The 24296-nt window shown below is 37.4% G+C and overlaps 1 protein-coding gene across 1 annotated transcript in view; it reads right to left on the bottom strand.

Moving 5' to 3' along the window:
- The window catches only part of DNAH6 (dynein axonemal heavy chain 6), a 222804-nt gene that overhangs the window by 157251 nt on the left and 41257 nt on the right, over positions 1-24296 (bottom strand). Inside the window, exons 9-17 of the mRNA XM_086700734.1 lie at positions 23727-23895; positions 21413-21529; positions 19479-19679; positions 16576-16696; positions 13299-13450; positions 12320-12472; positions 8220-8471; positions 4511-4639; positions 56-169 (exon numbers count right to left, since the gene is read on the bottom strand). Of these exons, the coding sequence (XP_086556860.1) occupies positions 56-169; positions 4511-4639; positions 8220-8471; positions 12320-12472; positions 13299-13450; positions 16576-16696; positions 19479-19679; positions 21413-21529; positions 23727-23895 (1408 nt within the window). The remainder of the gene's footprint in view (positions 1-55; positions 170-4510; positions 4640-8219; positions 8472-12319; positions 12473-13298; positions 13451-16575; positions 16697-19478; positions 19680-21412; positions 21530-23726; positions 23896-24296) is intronic.

Genomic DNA, 24296 nt, shown 5'->3' on the forward strand with positions numbered 1-24296 from the left:
TGTGTGTGTGTGTGTGTGTGTGTGTGTGTGTGTGTGGTGTGTGTGTGTGTTTTACCTTTAACCATTCTTGTTGGAGTTGATCCCATTCAGATAAAGAATCCCAGAGCAATTGTTTGAGCTTCAACTCAGCACTAACTTCTTCCAAAGCTTCAAACTTGGATACTTCTATCTTTAAAAATATAATAAGCAAAATGCACTATTTAGTTTTCAGATATAAAGATTTTATGTTACCCTCCTATTAGTAATTCTTGATATAGTGACACTTAGCAGAATGTGGGTGGGTCCTAAATGGGGAAAGAAAAAGAGAGATAGAAACAAATGAAAAAAAAAAAACAAATCACACACCCCATGTATGTTCAAATTTCCAATTGAATGACAAAATATAACGCTTTATATTTCCTTAAAACTTAGGGGCGCCTGGGTGGCGCAGTTGGTTAAGCGTCCGACTTCAGCCAGATCACGACTTCAGCCAGGTCACAATCTCGCGGTCCGTGAGTTCGAGCCCTGCGTCAGGCTCTGGGCTGATGGCTCAGAGCCTGGAGCCTGTTTCCGATCTGTGTCTCCCTCTCTCTCTGCCCCTCCCCCGTTCATGCTCTGTCTCTCTCTGTCCCCAAAATAAATAAAAAACGTTGAAAAAAAAAACTTAAATATTCTGCAAAAACATAAATATTATGAGTACCATGGGCATTCTTTTTCAAGTTGGATCATACATGCCTGGCCTTTTTAGGAAAACAAATGAGTCTTCAGAGGTACTGATTTTCTTTGGGGCATGTATACCTAGATGACAGAAGACAGAGATGTCTGTGAAGTAGCTGGTGGAGGGGCTGGGGAGCTTTAAGATGGAAAGAACAGCCTGGTTTCTTACTTCCTTCTGACCCTGTGGGCTGTATATGAACCCCATAAAGAGAAAGACTGCAAGAAAATCTGAAGAAGCTGTTTTCATGAGAAGTATATTAAAACTGACTTGGCTTAGAAGTGGGCAAACCCCTAGGGGGGGTTGTTTGTACAGAAACTGAGCCCTGTGATAAGCTAAGGCTTTGAATATTCCATCCAACAGCAACAGAATACACATTCTTTTCAAGTGTACATGGAACATTCCCCAGGACAGAGCATATGATAGGCCACAAAACAAGTCTTAGCAAATTTAAGATTAGAATCATACCAAGTATCTTTCTCAAACACAATAGTTTGAAACTAGAAATCAACAAGAGGAACGCTGGCAAATTTACAAGCATTTGGAAAATAAACAACATACTCCGGACCAACCAGTAGGTCAAAGGGGAAACCAAAGAGAAATTAAAAAAAAAAATCTTGAAACAAATGAAAATGGAAACACAGGATGTCTAAACCTCTGGGATACTGGAAAAGCAGTTTTGACAGGTAAGTTTATAGTGATACATGTGTATATTAAAAAAAATGGAAAGATCTTAAACAACTTTACACAACAAGGAACTTGAAAAAGAAGGAAAAACTAAGCCCAAAATTAGTAGAAGGAAGGAAATAAAGATCAGAGTAGAAATAAATGAAATAGAGACTAGAAAAATAGAAAAGATCAAAGAAATTAAGAATTGGTTTTTCAAAAAAGATAAACAAAATTGACAAGCATCCAACTAAACTAAGAAAAAAAGAGATTATACTCAAATAAAATCATAGGAAATACCATACCTGATACCACAGAAATACAAAGGATGATAAGGGACTACTATGAACAATTTTATGGCAGCAAACTAATTCAGTTAAAAGAAATGGACAAATTCCTAGAAACATATAATCTACCAAGACTGAATCAGAAAAAAATAGAAAATCTAAATAGACCAAAAACAAATAAGAGATTGAACCAATAATCAAACACCTCCCAACACAGAAAAGTCCAAAAGCAGATGGCTCCAGGAGCAGATGGCTTTACTGGTGAATCCTACCAAACATTTAAAGAATTAATGCCAGTCTTTCTCAGACTTTTCTTTTTTCTTTTTTTTTCAATATATGAAATTTATTGTCAAATTGGTTTCCATACAACACCCAGTGTTCATCCCAAAAGGTGCCCTCCTCAATACCCATCACCCACCTTCCTCTCCCTCCCACCCCCCATCAACCCTCAGTCTGTTCTCAGTTTTTAAGAGTCTCTTATGCTTTGGCTCTCTCCCACTCTAACCTCTTTTTTTTTCCTTCCCCTCCCCCATGGGTTTCTGTTAAGTTTCTCAGGATCCACATAAGAGTGAAAACATACAGTATCTGTCTTTCTCTGTATGGCTTATTTCACTTAGCATCACACTCTCCAGTTCCATCCACGTTGCTACAAAGGGCCATATTTCATTCTTTCTCATTGCCACGTAGTACTCCATTGTGTATATAAACCACAATTTCTTTATCCATTCATCAGTTGATGGACATTTAGGCTCTTTCCATAATTTGGCTATTGTTGAGAGTGCTGCTATAAACATTGGGGTACAAGTGGCCCTATGCATCAGTACTCCTGTATCCCTTGGGTAAATTCCTAGCAGTGCTACTGCTGGGTCATAGGGTAGGTCTATTTTTAATTTTTTGAGGAACCTCCACACTGTTTTCCAGAGTGGCTGCACCAATTTGCATTCCCACCAACAGTGCAAGAGGGTTCCCGTTTCTCCACATCCTCTCCAGCATCTTAGTCTCCTGATTTGTTCATTTTGACCACTCTGACTGGCATGAGGTGATATCTGAGTGTGGTTTTAATTTGTATTTCCCTTGAGGAGCGACATTGAGCATCTTTTCATGTGCCTGTTGGCCATCTGGATGTCTACTTTAGTTTCTCAGACTTTTCGAAGAAAACTGAAGAGGTGGGAATACTTCCAAACTCATTTTATGAATCCAACATCACCCTGACATTAGGGATCTAGCCTTGTCTTAAATAAGAATTAGAAATAATTTCTTAGGCCAGTTAGGTCTTCACTCCTATCTCCCAAATGATTGAGAGCTGCAGAAGGAAGGTGAGACCTGAATTGATCATGAAAGAAGAATTAATCAAGTATAGATACAGAGTGTGGAAAGTGGGGGACACACTTTTATTTCAGGCTCTGTCTCAAGCAATGCTATCCCTTCTGAGCCAAGAAGTGCCCACCTGTTAGTTATAACTTTTTATCAAGCAGTGTTTCCTTGGTACCTCAGTTCCTACTGCATACTATCCTATCTTGTAGATTAGTTAACTTAACAATTTTGAATCCTAGTTTTCCAATGTACAAATCTCAAGTACTGCACCAGTCACATTGTCTAGTGCCACAGTCATTATTCTGCAGATTGCCCCCACCAAGCCCTGGGCTCTGGAGTGGAGAGCTCCTCAGAAACTTGCTGGCCATCCATGTGGGGCTCTGGAAAATAGGTACATTCCCATGTGAGGTCCAGTCATTCCTCCAAGACTATTGGGGAGACTAACAACACCTCTCTCACTGCTGGTGGTTCCCTGGTTTTGACCCTAGGAATCTTTTCTTTTCCATTCCCTTCTTTTTGGTCTCTTTGGCACTTATAGCTTTTAGTCATTTCTCTTCATTTTTTGAGGCATATCATTTAGCCTTTGAAACGTACCCTTTTTTTTAGGATCCTATCCCTTGGCTTAGCCAAAGTCTCTTGTTTCACTAAACTGGCACATCAAACCAGGGCAATTCAGGCAATATTCATGGAATCATAACACACCCAGGAATGTAAAAGAAGCTCGATTATTACTTAAGAAAGACTAGAAGGGCTTTAACTGACCACAATTAAAAATCTACATACATATATTTAAAAAAAAATTTTTTTAATGTTCATTCATGTTTTGATAGAGACAGAGCGTGAGTGGGGGAGAGGCAGAGAGAGAGGGAGACACAGAATCCAAAGCAAGCTCCAGGCTCTGAACTGACAGCACAGAGCCCAACATGGGGCTCTAACTCACAGACTGTGAGATCATGACCTGAGCTGAAGTCAGACGCTCAAATGACCGAGCTACCCAGGTGCCTCTACATATGTTATTTTTTTATTTTTATTAAAAAAAATTTTTTAATGTTTATTTATTCTTGAGATAGAGACAGAACATGAGCAGGGGAGGGGCAGAGAGAGAGACACACACACACACACACACACACAGAATCCGAAGCAGGCTCCAGGCTCTGAGCTGTCAGCACAGAGCCTGATGTGGGGCTCGAACCCATGCACCATGAGATCACGACCTGAGCTGAAGTCTGATACCTAACTGACTGAGCCACCTGGTGCCCAGAACATACATATTTTAACATAGAAACTGTAGTCCCTGGTCTGAGAGTTTATCTATAATTCATCATTATTTTATATTAAGAAAGATATTTTATCTCTCATGTGTACTGATCTTTAAACACTTCAAATTCAGAGAACACTTCATATTTGCATTTCAGACCATTCCAGCACAGTGCCTAGCACATAGAAATCCCAACATTGAATGTTTAGAACTACATTGCTGAGGGTGTTTGTGCATGAATGCCATTTCTATGCATATGTTTTAAAAACAGATGTGTAGAGCTGTTCTTACCTTAAAATTCTTCTGATAGGATTTATATTGAAATGCACGTTTTTGAAGATCATCTAGAACCAACTGCAGATCGTGCAACATGAGCTTTATTTTGTCTTGGTCAGCAGTAATATCTAAGATCTGTGGATCCTGTAAAATTAAGATAATTTTTGATTAGTCATTCCTACTTTTTCATATGGACCATTAAGTGAATTCATAAACACTTCCAAAAATATTTTTTCTAATTCTTTTCACTCTGATTTTTAGAAAATGTTAAAGTGGCTGTTTTTCTTGCATTTAAAAACAATATATGTACATTGTGAAAAGTATAAAAATGTATAAAGAAGTGTTATGGGGACACCATTGTTTTTCAATAGGACCTAATATATTTTCCCTCTTCTACTTTCATTTCCTACACTTCAACAAGACTTCAGGTAAGGAGAGATGCACGCAATAGGAGAAAGAAGGAAGAGGACATGATCTAAGGGAAATTTTCTTTTTATAATAACAGAAATAGAAAGCCTTTGATTTCTGAGAGGTAGGAAGAGAGAAGATAAAGAATAAGTGGTCAGATGTAAGTTTTCTGCCTGACCTGTTGGGGTTGAAACTCTGTCCTGTGAATGGGAATGAAAAGGTTCAGATGCAAAGAAGAAGCACCTAACTAGGTTTGGGAGAATCTGAGAAATTGGGAGAATCTGAGAACTATTATAGCCATAGTTTGGGAGGCTAATTTCTGATTCAGTATGATACTGCACTCAAAAGGGCAACATGTTCTAGAAACAGCTAAGGGAAGTGTCCAGGCAGACGGGCCTTGTGTTGACACTCTGGTGCCTCCTAACTTGGTATGGCATGTAGTGGATCATGAAGTTCTCATGTGCTTGAATCTAGTGATGGGAACTGCTACAAGGACTGGTGGACCAGAAGCAGTCTGAGGTCAGGATAAGAAGGTGATAGATCACTTGAGACTGTAGACTATAGTAGAAATGATGGACTACAGCAGCAGTGGTCAACATGGTACCTAAAGAACCAAGAAAGACCCTTAGCTAACAGCTGCCTGGGACAACCAGACCCAACCCAGCCCAGCCAAACTGCACTGGAAGTCCTGTGGTCCAAAAGGCAGCAAGAGGACTGGATGCCCCTTCCCTCCATCCACCAGGAGGAAATTCAGACTCCCGCTTCTGGAGCAAGAGGTAGGAGACGCTGATAGCAGGGGTGAAGAAATGTCTGAGAGGCATTGTGAATTGAATTAAAATCTATCAAAAAGAGACCAAGCTAGAATGAAATGGACATTTCAAACTGAAAAAAACTGAGTTATCATCAACTGTCACACTTAGGTTTTTTTCTCCAACTCCCTCCGTCAGCAGGAGTAGAGGTCTTGACAGCAAGATGGTGTCATTCATGAAAATAATAAAGTTGTAGTTCTTTGCACAAGAGTGATAATGAATTCATTCCAAACCCTCTATGAAAGAAGCACTTGCTGAGAGAACCTCTGCTGTCACTTGTGTGTGTGTGCATCATGCATGATCACACAGGAAGCACTTGCTGGCACTTGCTCTCTCTAGCAATCCACATGCATTTATATAGTTAACAGCAGACTATCAACCATTGGAAGTAGAATGTCTAAGCTTGAATCCTGGTTCCTCCCTCTGTTATTTGTGTGACCCTGGGTAAGTTACTTAACCTGTCCCTGTTTTCTTCTCTATAAAAGGTAAATGATAAAACCTTATAAGTGCTCTGAGCATTAAATGAGTAAAACATGGAAACATATATAAGAATGTTCCAAGAGGCATTATTCATTATTGTCAAAAACTGTGAACAACCCCAATTTCCATCAACTATGGAATAATTGAATTGTGGCATAGAATGAAATACTATTTATTTTTTTTAATTTTTTTAATGTTTATTTATTTTTGAGAGAGACACAGAGCATGAGTGGGGAAGGAGCAGAGAGAAAGGGAGGCACAGAATCCGAAGCAGGCTCCAGGCTCCGAGCCGTCAGCACAGAGCCTGACGCGGGGCTTGAACCCACAAACCGTGAGATCATGACCTGAGCCGAAGTTGGACGCTTAACCGACTGAGCCACCCAGGCGCCCCTGAAATACTATTTAGCAACAAAGGTAGATAAACTACATCCAGTCACAGCATCACAGATGAATCTTAGGACTGTAACAAAATCAAATAAAGGGCATACTGTATGATTCTATTTAACTGAAGTTCATAAACAGGCAAACTTAATTTATAGCATTAGAGTTGAGGGTAGTGGCTGCCTTTGGAAAGAAAGAAAGGGCTAGTGGTTAGAGGGCATCCTAAAGGTAGCAGTAACATTATGTTTCTTGACATGAGTAATGGATACTTGGGTGTGTTCCATTTTCTGATAATTCATGAAGTTGTAAAGTCATTGCAGTTTTTTTTTTTTTCTGGTGAAAAATACAAGACTGTTTCCATATAAAAATAAAAATGATAGCAAGTCCTTAGAATAATACCTGACACATAGTAAGCGCACAATAAATGTTAGCTACTTTTATGTTTCCATGTCAATATGTATAAGTGTATATCATAATCTTTAATGTCTTCATTGTATTTCTTTGAGCAAATGTACCCTAACACATTTTCTTCCTCCTCTGTTGATGGACATTGAGATTTTCCCAGTTTTTCTTATTTGACTATAACTTTATATGGTTTATACTTCTGTGATAAGATTTAGTCAATGTTAATAACAAAATAGTAGGGGCGCCTGGGTGGCGTAGTCGGTTAAGCGTCCGACTTCAGCCAGGTCACGATCTCGCGGTCCGTGAGTTCGAGCCCCGCATCGGGCTCTGGGCAGATGGCTCAGAGCCTGGAGCCTGTTTCCGATTCTGTGTCTCCCTCTCTCTCTGCCCCTCCCCCGTTCATGCTCTGTCTCTCTCTGTCCCAAAAATAAATAAAAGTTGAAAAAAAAAAAAAAAATTAAAAAAAAAAAAAAAAAAAATAACAAAATAGTAGATCATTACAAAATTATATTTTCATGCGTGCTTCTGGTAGGAATCACCCAGAAATCTCTTAAAAATTCCCCTTGTATCTTTTGGGTAGTAAAATTGTTGCAAGTTAACCAAATATTCTTCATTATAATTTATCAATATACTATGCTTCTTCCTAAATGGGAATTTTCTAATACGTAGCAAAGCAAACTTTAAAATTGTGACAATAGCTACAAAATATGTTAAAAAGTTATAAAAGCACTCATTTCAAAATAATAAATACAAGTCAGGAAAAAGAAAATATATACACTTTACTTGCAATGTTCTGGAATTAATTCAACACTTAGAGGTTCAGAAACACATTCAATTTTAAATAGCAGCTCAAAGACATTGTTACTTGGTTAGAATGAAACCACAAAAAAAGAAAAGTTAAATTGGATTAAAATGAAATATGATCCTTAAATAGTTTAATTAAAATATAATAGTCAAATTTTACACAGATTATTTTTTTATTTTTACTTATTTAAAAAAAAATTTTAATGCTTATTTATTTTTTGAGAGAAAGATAGTGTATGTGAGTGGAGTAAGGACAGAGAGGAAGACAGAATCCGAAGCAGGCTCCAGGTTCTGAGCTGTCAGCACAGAGCCCGATGTGGGGCTCAAATTCACGGACTGCAAGATCATGACCTGAGCCAAAGTCAGACGCTCAACCGACTGAGCCACCCAGGCACCCCTCACAGATTTTTTTTTTTTTTAATCCTGCTTTAGTTTACCTGTGCGTGTAGCTTTACTTCATTCACTTCATTGGTTAGGTCTTCAAGATCTCTACCCAAATGCAGAGAAAACTGCTTAATGCTTGTTTCTCTGTCACCCACAGATTTATCAATGGCATTCCGAACTGCAACAATGGATGGCTTCATAGTAGCGAAAACAGCAAAGTCTTCAGGAGGTGTGGGAACCTGATACTGTTCAATGAGCTTGTACATTTGAATCACTACATTCCCTTCATCTTCAAGGCTTTCGATCTAAATAAACAGAAACACTAGTTGCTTATTAAATATATCAGAGTCCTATATTCCCTTTCAGCCTTATCTAATAGGAGATAGCCACTGTGCACTATGAACATCACACATTCATAGCCAGCACCTGAGGCATATGCTTAACATTACGATAAAACTGGCTGAACCCTGCTGAGTGATAAATACAGTGATTGCTACAATACAGGTAATCAGGCCCAGGAGGTAGGTTGTTCAGAGCTGAGCACAGTTAGTATTACTCTTATAAATGTTTATTTTCTCTCTCTCTCTCTCTCTCTCTCTCTCTTTTTTCTTGCCAAGCATTAAACAGTGCCAATATTTACTTTTCAGAGACAGCATGTACCATCAGGGTGCTTAGTTGTAACATTTGAGCTTCCAGACATGTGTGCTGAGCAGGGATTGTCCAGAACAGCTCCTGAGGCGTGCACAGGTCATGGTTCTGACCGCGTGTTCCCCACTATCCTTTAATAAATACTTTTACTACCTTCAACTGACTATTAAACATCTTCGCTTTGATGTCCCACCTTCAGTGGACAGTGCCTTTCCTAATTTTGTGGGAAGGGACTCTCCGGTTTTGGGGGAAGCCTTCTCTTTTCCACTCTGCCACATGGTTATACAGGGAGCAGCCATGTTTGGACAACATGATCCAACCTCCTGGCCACAAGCTGAGCCAAGCAGCACAAAACTGGGACTTCATGAACTGGGCTGAGTCTGCCCTCTCTCTGAACATGGGAAGAATTAGACAGTAGGTGTTGGCAGAGGCCATTTGTTTCCATGTAGAAACAAAGCATGTCGTTGACATGAGAAGAGAACTGCAGAGAGGCTTTTAGAGAAATGGTTCCCAACCATTAGCTTGAGATTCACAATCACCTTGCTCAACAGATTGTTGAGCCCTTCCCCTGAGCTTCTGATTCAGAAGATCTAGGGTGGAGCCTGAGAATATACATTTCTGAGTTTCCTGCTGATACTAATGCTGCTGATCTGGGCCCACCCCTCCAGAACCAGCATTCTAGAGAGGAGCTAGAAATGAGAGACGGAAAGAGAAAGGCCTTTCTGGTTTATTTATGCTTCTCTAGTTCTAAGTTCCTATCCTCTTTTAAGGCTAGGCTCTATGCATGCCTTTGGATTCCAGAAGATAACCCTGCAAACTTAGAATAAATGTTCTCATCTTTCCAAGCTAATTATGTGAGTTTTTGTTACTTACAACCCAAAGTTGAACATCTTAATAACATCTTAAACAAGTAATAAATAGAACTAAGTTTCTGTACACCAAGATCTGTTCATCTTCCTATGTTTCCTATACTTGGCATAAACATATGTCCATGTTTCTGAGAGCGTCTTGGTTTACATTTAATATCCTGGCAGAATGATTAATAGTGCCTCATTCACTCTCAAAATTGGCCTGGTCAGACAGTGATTATGTGGCCTACCCCACTCATACTGGTTAATGATCCCTGTTCCCTGCAGAAAGATATCCAAGAGTAGTCATAGACTTCTCTTGCTATCCCCACGTTCAGTTGCCCGCTTAGTCCTTTCAATTCTACTAAGTAAATTTACTAGAATCCATTCCTTCTCTCCTATCCTTGAAAAATATAGCTTTAGCTACAATTTATCAGCTTTCTCTACCAAGCACCCTTTCTCCATCGTGTACCAATTGCCACATCCTGCTCTTGTCATGCTGCCTCGGGTCTTTGCACAGTTTCCCTCTCCTTGGAATCCTGAGTAGATGTATTCTAGGACATAGCTTGAATATGCCATCTTCCACAAAGCCTTCTGTGATTCATAGCCAAGAATGACCACAACTCCTCCCAGTCCTACAACAGTATCCTGTACCTATACATATTATATAATAACTGTCTGCTTTCATTATAGATTCTGAGCTCCTTGAAGGCAGGTTTACTCATTGTTGTAACCCCTGTCCTCTGTAAGTGGGTGTTCACTACATTTTCTGAGTTCCAAAAAAAACTGTTCATGTATGGAGAACGTCTCCTTAAGGGAAACTGCCTCCCCAACACAACACCCAGAAATGCACACACAACTTGGTGGGGATGGACACAGTCTGGGTTTTCTGCATGGCGCATCAAGTCTCCTGTTCAGGAACAACAGAGTGAGACAAATTTACCCTCTGCAATGTGATCCTAACTTCCCGTCATAGTTTATATAACAGGATGGAGGTGGGAGGCCGAATGCATTTAATAGACATTGAAAATTAATATGGGGGGGGGAGAGAGAGATTCTCTCTCTCTCTTGGTGGCTGGCTAGACTTGCAGTATGTAACGGGAGCTGCTGTCAGCCATGTTTGCTGCTGTGGGATGAAGAAGCAGAAGCAGCAAGTCTGTAGAGAAAGAGAAGCAGATCAGATCTTTAGAGAGATGCAGAAAGAAAGGCTGGAGAGAAAGAACTACCTGGATTTCCTACAGTCTTCTCATTACTGGTTCTGGTAAATTCCTAAGCCTACTTACCTTTTTGATGAAGGGGTAGGGTTCCATACTACTGAATCCTTAAATAGGGCCCCCTGGGCCTAAGCTAGCTCATTGAGGTTTAGTTATTTGTCCAAAGCACCTTAATGACTACAAATTGACTACAAATTGGCATCTCTAGACTCCTGAGATAATATATATGTACATCTGAGGAAAAGCCACAATACCTGCCCTTTTGTGAAGATGAGCTTCTTTAAATGAGAAACAAAATTGTTACATTTAAATTAGTGAATCACTGGGTTATACACCTGAAACTAATATAACATTGTGCGTCAACTATACTTCAATGTAAAAATAAATTCAAAAATGTCAAAAATGGTTACTTTTATGGGACCATGAAACAGCCTTTACTGTTAAGAATATGTAACAGACTATCTAGTGGTTAATGACTTATCTTACTCAGTGCACATTTTTTATTTGTAACATATCTTCAATTTCCAGATATTTAAGAAAATAATTTACCTCTATTTCAAATGTCAATTGATATGAATGAAAGCTTATGAAAAATGACAACTGAAATTAAATGCTAGGTTGCCTGTCACAGGGAAGATCCTGTGAGGAGGAAACCAAATTTCTAGAGAGAAAGAAATAAGGGAGACAAAGGTCTAAGTGTGTGTGTGAGAGAGAGAGAGAAAGAGAGAGAAAGAGCCAGTGGGCTGATCAACAAAAGAGTAAGTGTGTGTGTGTGTGTGTGTGTGTGTGTGTGTGTGAGAGAGAGAGAGAGAGAGAGAGAGAGAGAGAGAGATGACCCTATCACCGGCACCACTTGAGTCCCATATCTACTCTTCTCTCCCAACCTCCACCTCCCTATGTAAGCTACTTTGAATTGGGTTTTATTCTTAATGGTGAGGTTCTTGACTATCATGAAGATATGGGTTAAGGGTCAAGACTTCCATTATGACCAATATATAGATTACAATTCCACGATCATTGATCACAAAGAAGAATTGCAATAAACCATGATTGAGAGCACTGACTTTGCAGTCAGAGACCCAGAGCTGGGTAGACCCAGCTCTACCATGTAACAAGCTTTGTGATCTTGGACAATATAACCATTTTTAGTGTCTGTTTCCTCATCTATGGAATGAGAATAAAAATTATCTACACTTCTTAAGTTTTTGTGAGGATTAAAAATGTAATATATATTTTAAAAATTAGTGCAATTCTTGACTAGTGGTGAGAGTTTGATCAGTGTTAGCTGCCATTATTGCTGTGATGTAGGGTATTCAATTATATTGTCTGAAAGTGTTCTAATATTTTGATAGCTGTTTGTTGACCTTCAGTCCCTCAATTTTTATTTGTTTTCCTTACCTACCACAAGGTCTGGAATGTTGAGTCATATAAAAATCAACCTACCCTTTCCTGAATTTCATCAAGAAACACTAAGCTGTTAACATATTCTATGGTGGTAGTTGGAACAAATTCAAGTTTATACTCTGCATCTTGTGCCTCAGAGATAATGGCATCCACTTTTTTCTTGCTTTGACGAGGAAGCATATAATTTAGCACCTAGGAAAAAGAAAATGTAAATCATAACTATTTAAATATTGCCACTTTAATAAATATTTTAAATAAATCCTAATTAAATTAGCAGATATTGGCTCTGTCTTCTGTCATTTACACTAGGGGTCAGCAGAGGCTTTCTGTAAGGATCAGATAGTAAATATTTTAGATTTGTAGGACATACCATCTCTGTTACAATTACTCAACTCTGCCCTTGTAGTGAGAAAGCAACCATAGGTAATACAAAAGCAAACTGTCATGGTTGTATGTACAAAACAGATGGTGGACTGGATTTACTCTGTGGGGTATGGTTTGCCAATCCCTGCTCTATACCATTGTCTCACTGGAGGTATTTGAGAATATTATAGGTATACCCTGGCTCCAAAGGAAGACATCAAAATTATTTCAGGATCAATACAAATTTCCTCACCTCTACAATTCACCAAAATATAATCAGATCTTTAGGGATAGTTTCAGAGCAGGAAATGATGTCCTAAACTTGACCTCAACCAGCATTCCCATGGGGACACTGAGCTGTTATAGTAAAATCTCTTCTGCAGGAAGTGTTGAAATGCTCCAACAAAGAAAAACAGAATGGGGAATAAGAGGCTACTCTGAGACCTGTAAGTGCCCTTCCTTCCCTCATCTGAAAGCCTACTATGCTTGGGACAGAGAGAATATGAGACTTTTCTTAGATATTAAGGATGCTCAGTAGGTTATGTTAATTTTAAACATTTGCAATACTACAAAATAAAGATAGGCTATTTGTGGTGGAAAAATTATAAAATAATTATACAGACTACAATTAAAATGTTTCCTAGTTCATAATTACCTCCAAGCATCGCAAAGGTGATGGAATTAGTTTTTCTTTTAGCAGCTTTGTATCAATGAGCAGCAATCCTACATTTCTGGTGGGTCTTAGAGCTATTGCGTCCTTGTGCTGTCTGTGGTATTTTTCCAGTTGTTCTCCAAAAAACTTAACATCTACATGAAATTATAATATAAGGCATAAAATATATCATATCAAATTTTAAAGGGTTATTATGAATATGGTAAAAATCATTGCATTAATAAATTTACATACATATTTATAATGCTATTTTCCTAATGCAGAATTCCATGTATAACTTCAAAATGTTAATTCATAATGCTTTATATCTTATCTTATACTAAAAAAACTAATAGTCAATAATGTAAATATGTTTTATGGCTCCTATTAAGAGATGGAAGATAAAAATAATTTGTAACTGCATTAGAGGGTCTAGTCTGGAATGGACTGGATTTTTGAGTCAGGTTGGTTTGAAGTTGGGCTTACTGGAAGGGTTCTTCCACATGGCACCTCCATGTAAACCATTTTGAGGACATTTACAACAAAAGTTTAAAATACAAGAGATTGAGCATAGCTGAAGTTATCTCCATTCCTCTTCCCAACACCTGTCTGCCAACCCTGTTCGTACATCATGGTTGAGGCGTTTGTTGATGTGAATCTACCATACGCCACAGCTGCAGTTTGATAATCTTCCCATTTTCATTTTCTCCCTTCTCCAATCTATCTAGAACCACTGGAGGCCTGATTACCTTTGAATACAATTGTATCATACTGTTGGTCAAAAACAGCTCCTTCTAATACATATGCAATACTAAACTACTTTGCTTGTCTTTAAAAATCCTGTATGCTCTGAGCCGGTAAAAAATTAGCTAACTTTATATCCAAGTGCTTCTTCCACCTGAGTCAGAATGATTTCCTTACTATTCCCTGTCTCTCTATATAACCCTTTTCCAAAAAGTAAAGGGTGTTGATTCTTGTCTTTACTCATGTCAACTCCTCTCCTGAATATAAGGGGAAGTTTGACATAGCATAAAGAACATGCAGTGTTAGAAAACCTAAACTCAAGTCTTTAACCCATATTTAATCTTTCTGAGCTTTAGCTTCCTTATAACACGAAAAGGGTCAACAATTATCTATCCTACTCATTTCAGAAGGTTTAGATATGTGTATTTTTGAGAACTGACAAAATGAGATATCAAGTAATCTGAGAAGTCCTCTGGTAAAGAAACCTGTATGATGTTGCTTGGTCTAGTATTTTCCAAACTTATTTGAACACAGAGTCTTTTTTCATGGTATCATGTAATTATCGTTCAGAATAATGATCCAAGCATTAGAAACAGAGTAGACTAGAACTGATTCAGGTGGAAAAGGAGAGATAACTCCTAAAATCCTAAGACATTTAAAAAATGAAGAAACCCTATGAGTGTTGTTAGACTCTATTTGGAGAGTCAACACCAGAATAATGGGTACACCAGAAGAAAAGAGGAGGTAGAGAGGTTATTTAAAGAAATAATGGCTGCGAACTTCCCAAACCTGGAGTAAGAACTAGACATACAAATCCATGAAGCTAATAGATCACCTTACTATCTCAATACAAAAAGACTATCTCCAAGACATATTATTACAAAACTTTCAAAAGTCAATGATAAAGAATCTTAAAGGCAGCCAGGGAAAAAAAGAAAGTAACCTACAAAGGAACTACTAGATTCATTAGACTATGAGCAGATTTCTCAGCAGAAACTCTACAGGCTGGGAGAGAATAGAATTATGTATTCAAGTATTTGAAAGACAAAAATTGCCAGCCAAGAATACTCTATCTAGCAAAGTTACCCTTCAGATATAAAGAAGAAATAAAGATCTAAGACAAATAAAAGTGAATGGAATTCATCACTACTAGACCTCCCTTACAAGAAATGTTGAAAGGAGCTTTTGTCTACCTGAAATGAAAAAATACACAAAACTTTGAGTAAGGTGATAAATAGAATCAGAAAACTGTAACTCTATTTTAGAATAGGGTGTTAAACAATTATAGTATAAAGGTTAGAGGAAAAAAGCATTAAAAATAACTATAGCTACTATAATTTGGCAAGAAACTCACAGAACATAAAGAGATAATTGTTGCAACATAAATATAGAAGGGGAGGAGGAAAATAAAAGAACCTGTGTAGGCAAATGAAGATAAATTACTACTAACAGAAAAAGGACTATTTTATCTATGAGACATTTTATACAATATCTCACAGTAGCCACAAAACAAAAATCTAAAGCAAAGAAAGTCACACACACACACACACACACACACACACACACACACACACACACACGGGAGAAACAGACCAATTCATCATAGAAAACAACCAAACTAAAAAGGTAAACAGAAAATACAAAGAAAAAAAGAGAGAGAAAGAGATACAAAACAACGAAAAAACAAAAATAAAATGGCAGTAGTAAGTCCTCATATATCAATGATCACCCTAAATGTAAATGGATTGAACTCACCAATAAAAAGGCACAGAGTGGGTGGTTGGATTGAAAAATAAGACCCTACTATATGCTGCTTTCAGGATACTCATCTCAGCTGCGAAAAACATAGACTCAAAGTGAAGAGGTGTAAGATGATACTCTAAGCAAGCAGTAACCAAAAGAAAGTGGATGTAGCCATACTGATATCAGACAAAATAGACTTGAATCCAAAAATCGTAAGAGACAAAGACCATTATGTAACGATAAAGGGGCCAATAGATCAAGAAGATATAACAATCATAAACATATATGCTCCCAACATCCAAGCACTGAAATGTATTAAGCAAACACTATCAGCTCTTAAGAGAGAAATCAACAAGAATACAATAATAGTAGAGGACTTTAATACCCTACTATCATCAATGAATAGGTCATGGAGACAGAAAACCAACAAAGAAATGGAATTGAATCACATTTTAGAACAAATGGACTTAATGGACATACATAGAACATTCCATCCAACAGCAGAATATACATTCTTCTAAAGTGCACATGCCACATTCTCCAGGATAAATTAAATCTATCTTAGTAAATTTAAGATAATCTTAGTAAATTTATCAAATCATACCAACTATGAGGATGTGGTAAAAAGTAATTCTACAGAAAATAAGCCAGAAATGAGTAAACTTGTCTTTTATCAGGCCAACTTTTTTTGGTCATCATTTCTGTCACTATACACCAATAAACAGAAACTAGACTACTATAAACCTCGATATCCCTCTCAAAAATAATTAGTAAGGACAAATGGAAAACTTACCAGGTTCTTGAAGTTTAAGAGCTTGTAAATCAAGACTTTCATTTTCCTTGAAGAATATATGGAACTTTTCAAACGTAGCTGCATATAATCGGGCAGATTCAAATGCTGCTTGTATGGTTTCCTAAATGTTATAAATAAACAAAATTATTTTTTTTCCTGAGCAGAATTCAACTCAATATAACTAAAATTAACACGAATGCCTTCTCTGTGTCCAACAATATGCTTTGACCTAGGGATACATAAGTGAGGGAAGATACCATCCTTGATGTCAAAGAGCAGTTAATGGATTCTCTTATGAAGTAAAAGAAAAAACACATCTTAAAATCTGACTTTTGAAAACTGTTCTTTATGATTAAAATGAAGCATACTTATAATTTTTTAAATCTGAAACAACTCCTCAACCCTTGTCTTTTTAAAAAAAATTTTTTTAACGTTTATTTATTTTTGAGACAGAGAGAGACAGAGCATGAATGGGGGAGGGTCAGAGAGAGGGAGACACAGAATCCGAAACAGGCTCCAGGCTCTGAGCTGTCAGCAGAGAGCCCGACGCGGGGCTTGAACTCATGGACTGCGAGATCATGACCTGAGCCGACGTCGGCCGCTTAACCGACTGAGCCACCCAGGCACCCCTCAACCCTTGTCTTTTAAGGGTTTTACATTTTTTTTTTTTTAATTTTTTTTTCAATGTTTTTATTTATTTATGGGACAGACAGAGACAGAGCATGAACGGGGGAGGGGCAGAGAGAGAGGGAGACACAGAATCGGAAACAGGCTCCAGGCTCCGAGCCATCAGCCCAGAGCCTGACGCGGGGCTCGAACTCACGGACCGCGAGATCGTGACCTGGCTGAAGTCGGACGCTTAACCGACTGCGCCACCCAGGCGCCCCGGGTTTTACATTTTTTAAATGACCTTTACATTTTGAAGAGTATCTCATGTGTGTGTGTGTGTGTGTGTGTGTGTTATCTTATAATGCATAATTTCAGTTATACATTCTTGGTAATAATACCACAGAAATGATATATGTTCTCAGTGCATCACAGAAGAAGGCACATAACATCAATTTGTCCCCGAGATGTTAACATGTTAGTTAAGGTGGCGTCTGTCAGGCTTCATCACTGCAAACTTACTATTTTCTCCCTGAAATCAATAAATACCTTATATACAGACAAAATACTGTTTTGAGACAAAATACTGTTTCTCACTGAACTTTTACATACTCATTTTAGTATGAATTGGAGATTCCTTACTGTTTCTATGATAGCCAGCATGATTTTTCTTTATGTTTTCTTTCTACATTTATTAGTTGACATTCTGCTCTAAGGAAAAGCTTTCCCCTCTCATTCAATTCATTTCTTCATTCACAATATGGACTAATGTGTCTCCATTTTATTAAAGGATTTATGATACTTTTATTTTTTTTTAAGTATACTTATTAATTTTGGGAGAGAGAGAGAGCAAAGACAGAGGGAGAGAGAATCCATAGCAAACTCTGCACTGTCTGCACAGATCCCAACACAGGGCTCAGACCTACGAACTGTGGGATCATGACCTGAGCCAAAATTGTGAGTCAGACACTTAACTTACTGAGACACCCAGGTGCCCCACAAGGGTTTATGATACTTTTGTAATCAGTATTTATTTTAATGGCCAAATTGTCCCAGGGAGACCCTTCTATGGCCTTGATACTTGAAAAACTATCTTGAATAGATAAAAATTATTGATTCACACTTTCTTCCCTTGAGTTTCATTAAGAAATGCTGTTTTATTATTGTCTTGCTTTATACACTGTTTCTGAGAAGTCTGATGCTGGTCTAATTCTCTTACTTTGTAAGTTCTTTGACCTTTGTGTGTTGAGCTTTAAAACTAATAGTTTTAAGAGGATATATGACAGAACTGATTGCTCTGGGTCAATTTTCCAAGGTACTCTACAGGCCCTTTCAGTACAGATTCAGGTTTTCTATTCTTGGACTACAGTTATAAATGTTTGCTCTACCCTATGTTTTCTTGTCCTCTTTGGAGACTCCAATTAAATGTATATTATTTCTTCTTTGCCTGTTCTATTCCAATTATTTTCTCTGACTCTTTTACTTGTATCTCTAGCTTATTTTCATTCTCTTGTTTTTCTGGCTTTCCTCCATTCTCATTTTTCTTATCATTCTTCTAATTATTAAATTTTCATTTGAGTTTATCTTCCCTTGGTCACCACGTAATTTAGGCTTCATTTCTGAGATGATTTTGTCTTTTTATTTCCCATTTCTGATTTTGAATTTTTTATTCAATGTGATTGTACACATAATTCAAATGCTTGTTTGAGGATGTCTACTTTAGTTGGTAGCATAGCTTTTGTTTCATGGTTTTTTGGGAAGGAAAGGAAGGAGCATTCATGAGATCTTTTAATCTTCTCTTTCTGTTTTCTTCTTGTAGTAGTTTTACATGAATTTAATATATCTTCATTTCTTCAGGTTGTGGATTTGAAGTGATTTATAGGATTTATAATTCAAGGGTATTCTATTCTGTCAGTGTAGCAATGTACAGATTTTTAAATTTTTTGGTGGTGGGGAAAAATTGGGTATACTTTGATTTTTTTGGTTCTCTTTTGTTTTGTAGGACCTTAAATTTTCACCAGTTGCTTCATTTCCCCTATGCCACCCAATGTTTAAATAACGCCTCTTCTTCCTTCTTAACCTTATTTTCTCCCCTGGGAGTGAAGCCACCTCAGATAATTTGTACTTCTAAATCCTTTCCTATAGTCAGTGCTCTGATATACCAGGGCTTTAAAAAGAAATACTTTACTATTTAGAAGTTAAGTAGCATTCAGTTTAAAGATAAGAAAGGAACTATATTACTCAATTTCTTAAATATTGAGACTATAATAAATTAGTTATAGTAAAAGTAAATGTACCTTTATTTGAAGGATAATTGTGTGAAAATTCTTATCATCATCAAATACTGCTGATAGGCTTGGACCAAATCCACAAGTTTTTTCTTCAAGTTTGTTGTTAATGTAAGGTCTGGTAAAAGCGTCAAAATATGTATCAGGTACAAGATTAGGAACTGATAGCACAGTGTTTTGAAATTGATTAATTGCATCTGAAATACCAGCCTGTTAGAAAAACATAAACATAAATGTAAGCATATATGGTTATATTTATGAATAATTTTGAATTTTCTGAAATGCTAAAATAAATAACTCATTCAACCATGCCAAATACTGTGTTGATTCTGAGTACATACAAATCATGTGAAGGACACGAGTCTTCTGGCCAAGAAGGGACCTAAGAACCCAGTGTCTCCACAGGAGCTTCTGAGTGAGGTCACAACCATAGGGAGCTCAGCAGTCTGCTTGTCCATGTAAATATCCTAAAATAACCTATCTGATAAATCACAGAATCATGGACTGCTGGAATTAGAAGCAACCTTAAAACTCATCTGTCTTCTCATCTTACAGATACATAAAACGAACCCTAGAGAGTTAAGCAGATTCCCTAAGGTCAAATAGCCATTAACTGTTAAGTCAAGACTGGAATCTAGAGATCCTGGTTACTAGTGCCATTGTGGTACAGTATACCAGGAAACATAGATCCTGATAGGTCTACTAATCTATATGTATAGACAAATGTGGAAGGCAGAATTCCGTGATGGCGCCCAAGATTCCCTCCCTCTGGTGCACATGCACTGTATGACCCCTTCCTCTTGAGTATGGAGGGATGGAGGGCCTGTGGATACAATGGGATGCCACTCTCCACAACTGGGCTACATTATATAGAAACTTAAAGGAGGAGCACCCGGGTGGCTCAGTCAGTTAAGTGTCAAACTTCAGCTCAGGTCACGATCTCAGGGTTAATGGGTTCAGGCCCCGCATTGAGGTCTGTGCTGGTGGTGTGGAGCCTGCTTGGGATTCTCTCTCTCTCCTCCCCCACTCTGCCCCTTCCCCGCACATGCTTGCTTGCTTTCTCTCTCAAAATAAATAAATACACTTAAAAAAGAGAAAGTTAAAAGAATTTTGCAGATATAATTAAGGTCCCAAATCCGTTGACTCTGAGTTAATCGAAAAGGTATATCCCGGGTATACCTGACTGAACCAGGTGAAAATCCTTAAAAGAGGGATTGGGCCCTTCCCAAAGGAGATTTTCCAACTGATGTTGAAGAAGTAAACATCCATATTGTAAACTGCTTATAGAGTTGGCCACATGGTAAGGAATTGCAGGTGATTTCTAGGATCTAAGAGTAGTCCCCTGCTGACATCCCTCAAGAACACAGGAACTTCAGTCCTCTACCTGCATAGAGGTGAGCTGTTCGAACAACTTGAGGGAATTTAGAAGTAGATCCTTTTCTAGCCAAGCCTCTAAGGAGACCTCATCATAGCCAATACCCGCGTGGCAGCCTGGAGAGACTTTGAAGCAGAGGATGAGCCCAGACTTCCGACCCATAGAAAGTTGAGAAAACACAAGGCTGTTGTTTTAAGCTGCCACGTTTGTGGTAATTTGTTACACAGCAATAGATAACTAAAATAAACTTTTCACAGATGTGGCACACCTAAAAAGATTTCAAAAGTTGTCCTTACCATAGTCAATGCTAAATTTTGTATAGAATATGTTCTCTTGATGGTACACCCTACCAAGCCCCCAATCTGTCTCAACTTAAAGAAAACGTGCTAAACTTTTAGATCTTTTTTATGTAGATGTAACGCTGTGCATAGAACAATACTTTCTCATTTTCTTCTAATCATTTTGGAAAAGTGACAACAGCAATCCTGCCAATCATTTGACAGTGAAACAGTTGCTTCATTTTCCAAAAAGTTATGTATGCATGGATGCTATCTGAAGAAACACACACCAGGAAGTCTTCCAAAGAAGGCTCGAAGAGTAATGATTGGACTGTCAAAATCAGTTCTGTGAGAAACATAGGGATGAGAGACTCATCTTCTTCCTGCTTTTCCACCACAGAGGCCCCCTGAAATGAGCATATTTGCAGTGTTAAAAAGATGTAAGAACCAAGGTGGAAGATTAAAACAAAAACAAAAACAAAAACCTCTGTATTACAAGAGGCATGTAAACTGAAGCTTATACAATTAATTGATTTCATAATGTTGGCATGTCTTTCAGTGAATATTACCATAGAAATTAAAAAATTAAGGCAAACATTGAAAGACGATTCAACAGTGTAAAACTCTTCTCCTTATAAAAACATTATCAACAAAATGGAAAGGCAAACAACAAGCTGGAAAAATATGTCAGTAGTGAACACAGAATATAGAAAGTTGATAATATTTATATAGAAATATACTTGATATACTCAATAGAAATGTATACTAACAATATAACCATTGATACATAAATATATATTAAAATAAAAATGTACTTAAATAGAAAAATGGCAAAGGGCATGATCTGACATTTTTTAAAAGGAATATACAAGTGATCAATCACTCTCCTCCTTGTTCTCGTACTCCTGATAGTTAACTCAGTAACAATATTTATTGAGCATTCACTGTGTGCCAGACAGTGCTAAGTATTCATGTACCCACACCAACCATATGAAGCAGGTATCATTATTACCCCCATGAGAAAAATAGGATCTGAAGAAGGTAAGACATTTCATCCAGGACATACTGGTTATTAAGTGCCAGACCTATGCTCTTATCCCTGCACTGGGGTGACAATTAAAGAAATATAACAATTAAAAGCAGTGATATACTACTTTACATCCATCATATTGACCAAAATGAAAATGAATGATAATATCTAGTGTGCCTGTGGCTCATTGTCAAACATTGCTGGGAAGGTTATAAATTAACACAAAACCTTCTGGCAAGTTAATCCATCAGTATCAAAAGGCTTAACAAGTAAGCATATTTGTGACCCAACAATTCCACATCTAGGAGTTTCTTCTAAGGGGAAAAATCAGATGTGTGAAAAATGTATGGACAAGGATGTTCTCTGCAGTATTATTTGGAATACTGAGAAAGTGATCAACAATAGAAAATTATTTAGAAGATGTACAGTAGGTACATTTTTGTGTGAGAATATTATATGGAAAAGTACATACTGACTCAGGAGATTTTTCACAATATATTGCTAGGTAGAAAAAGCATGTGATAGGCAGCAAGTAAAGTATGACACCCTTCTTCCCACTGGAAATAGTTACCTTTGGAAAGCAGAGGATGCTTTCCTTTGTATATTTCTGTGTTCTTCCCATTTTTTTCACTTAGCATATATTACTTTTATAATTAGAAAAATAAATGTTACTTTCAAAATATAAAGATATTTAGAAAAAGGAGGAATTGAGATTAGGGGAGGAGAGAAAGTAATAAAAAAAGAATATGCTACTAAAATTCAATGTTTGGAGAAAAGGGAAACTATGGCAAAGAACATCCAGCCTTGAAATTTCATAACTGGGTTTCCTGGGGTGGGGGGTTGGGGGGAGTTGATAAGTGCGGGTAGGAAGACTGATGAAACTAGGTATGCATGTTTTGTTATGTTTTAGGTATCTAGCATGGAGCTACTATCTGGGATGGAGCTGGGGGAAAGCTTATTGAGAAACGTGGATATTAGATGATATGATTTCTCTCTCAGCCACCAGAAAAGTTGTAGCACTTCATCTCAAACATCTCAAATTAATCTGTGTCTCTAAGATCAACATCCTAAGATAGAGGCTATCTACTCAAAGCACAAAGACTTGCTTCCATGATTTGCTTCTTCTCACCTCTAAACCATTGCTTACCTCTTTCATTTATACCACCTTCCCTGCTTCTGTCTGCCAGCTCATGCCCACAATGACCCCCAACCTGTAAGCTTTATTAAAGGGGGCAAGCATCCTCTCTATGCTTTTCATCACTATATACCCAACACCCAGCATAGGGATTAGTACATAGTAGGTACTTAAGAAATATTTGTCCAATGTACACCTGAATAGCCTATAGCAAATTTCTATGAGACAGACATCTGGCACAATGGATGCTTTCTCTTACTTGTTCATACGGTGATTTTCATTTTGCCATTTCAAGTGCATATGGTAAGCTCTTATTATCCTGTGAAATCTCCTAAGCATTCCTGCTACTTCCAGTACACAGGAAATAGCATAATATGCATAGTAAGCACTCCTCAATAAATGCTGACCTGTGAATTTTCTTAATTTTGTCTAAATATACCTTTTTATCAGTGACGTCAGGCTTCTCTTCAGTAATCCATTTCTGAATGACATCTTCTGAAGGTGTTCGCTTTAGCTTGTCAGTGAGATAATTCAAAAGAGAGTTAACAGAATTTACTGTTAGGATGTGCATTGTGTTCTCAATTAGATAGTCATTTAGACGGATAAAGCTTGAAAAGAAAAAAAATACAGCTTCAGTTTTCTATACTCACTACTATTTTTGAAAGTGACAGTAAACCAAATATTCACACTTAAACAATCATAATTTCTCTTTGAATTTCCATTTATGTTATAATAACAGAGACTTATTGTCCAGAAGAGTTCTTCTTGGACATTCTTCATTTTAAAACACAAATATATTCAAATATATAGCATTAATTTAGCTGAGTGTTCTAACTATTCAAAAGGATATTTAATGAGCAATACAGTTGGTATGGAAAACATACCTACCTCAGCTAGCCAAAAGGGTCATAAGATTTTTGAAAGATGCTTTAAACAAGAAATCAGAAAATATACAACATCTGTGACATTCTAATGGTAAAATTGTGAAACTTTTGCTATTGAATAAATG

This window comes from Puma concolor, chromosome A3, assembly GCF_028749965.1.
Source record: "Puma concolor isolate L17-30 chromosome A3, mPumCon1.1.hap2, whole genome shotgun sequence".
Taxonomy (NCBI): domain Eukaryota; kingdom Metazoa; phylum Chordata; class Mammalia; order Carnivora; family Felidae; genus Puma; species Puma concolor.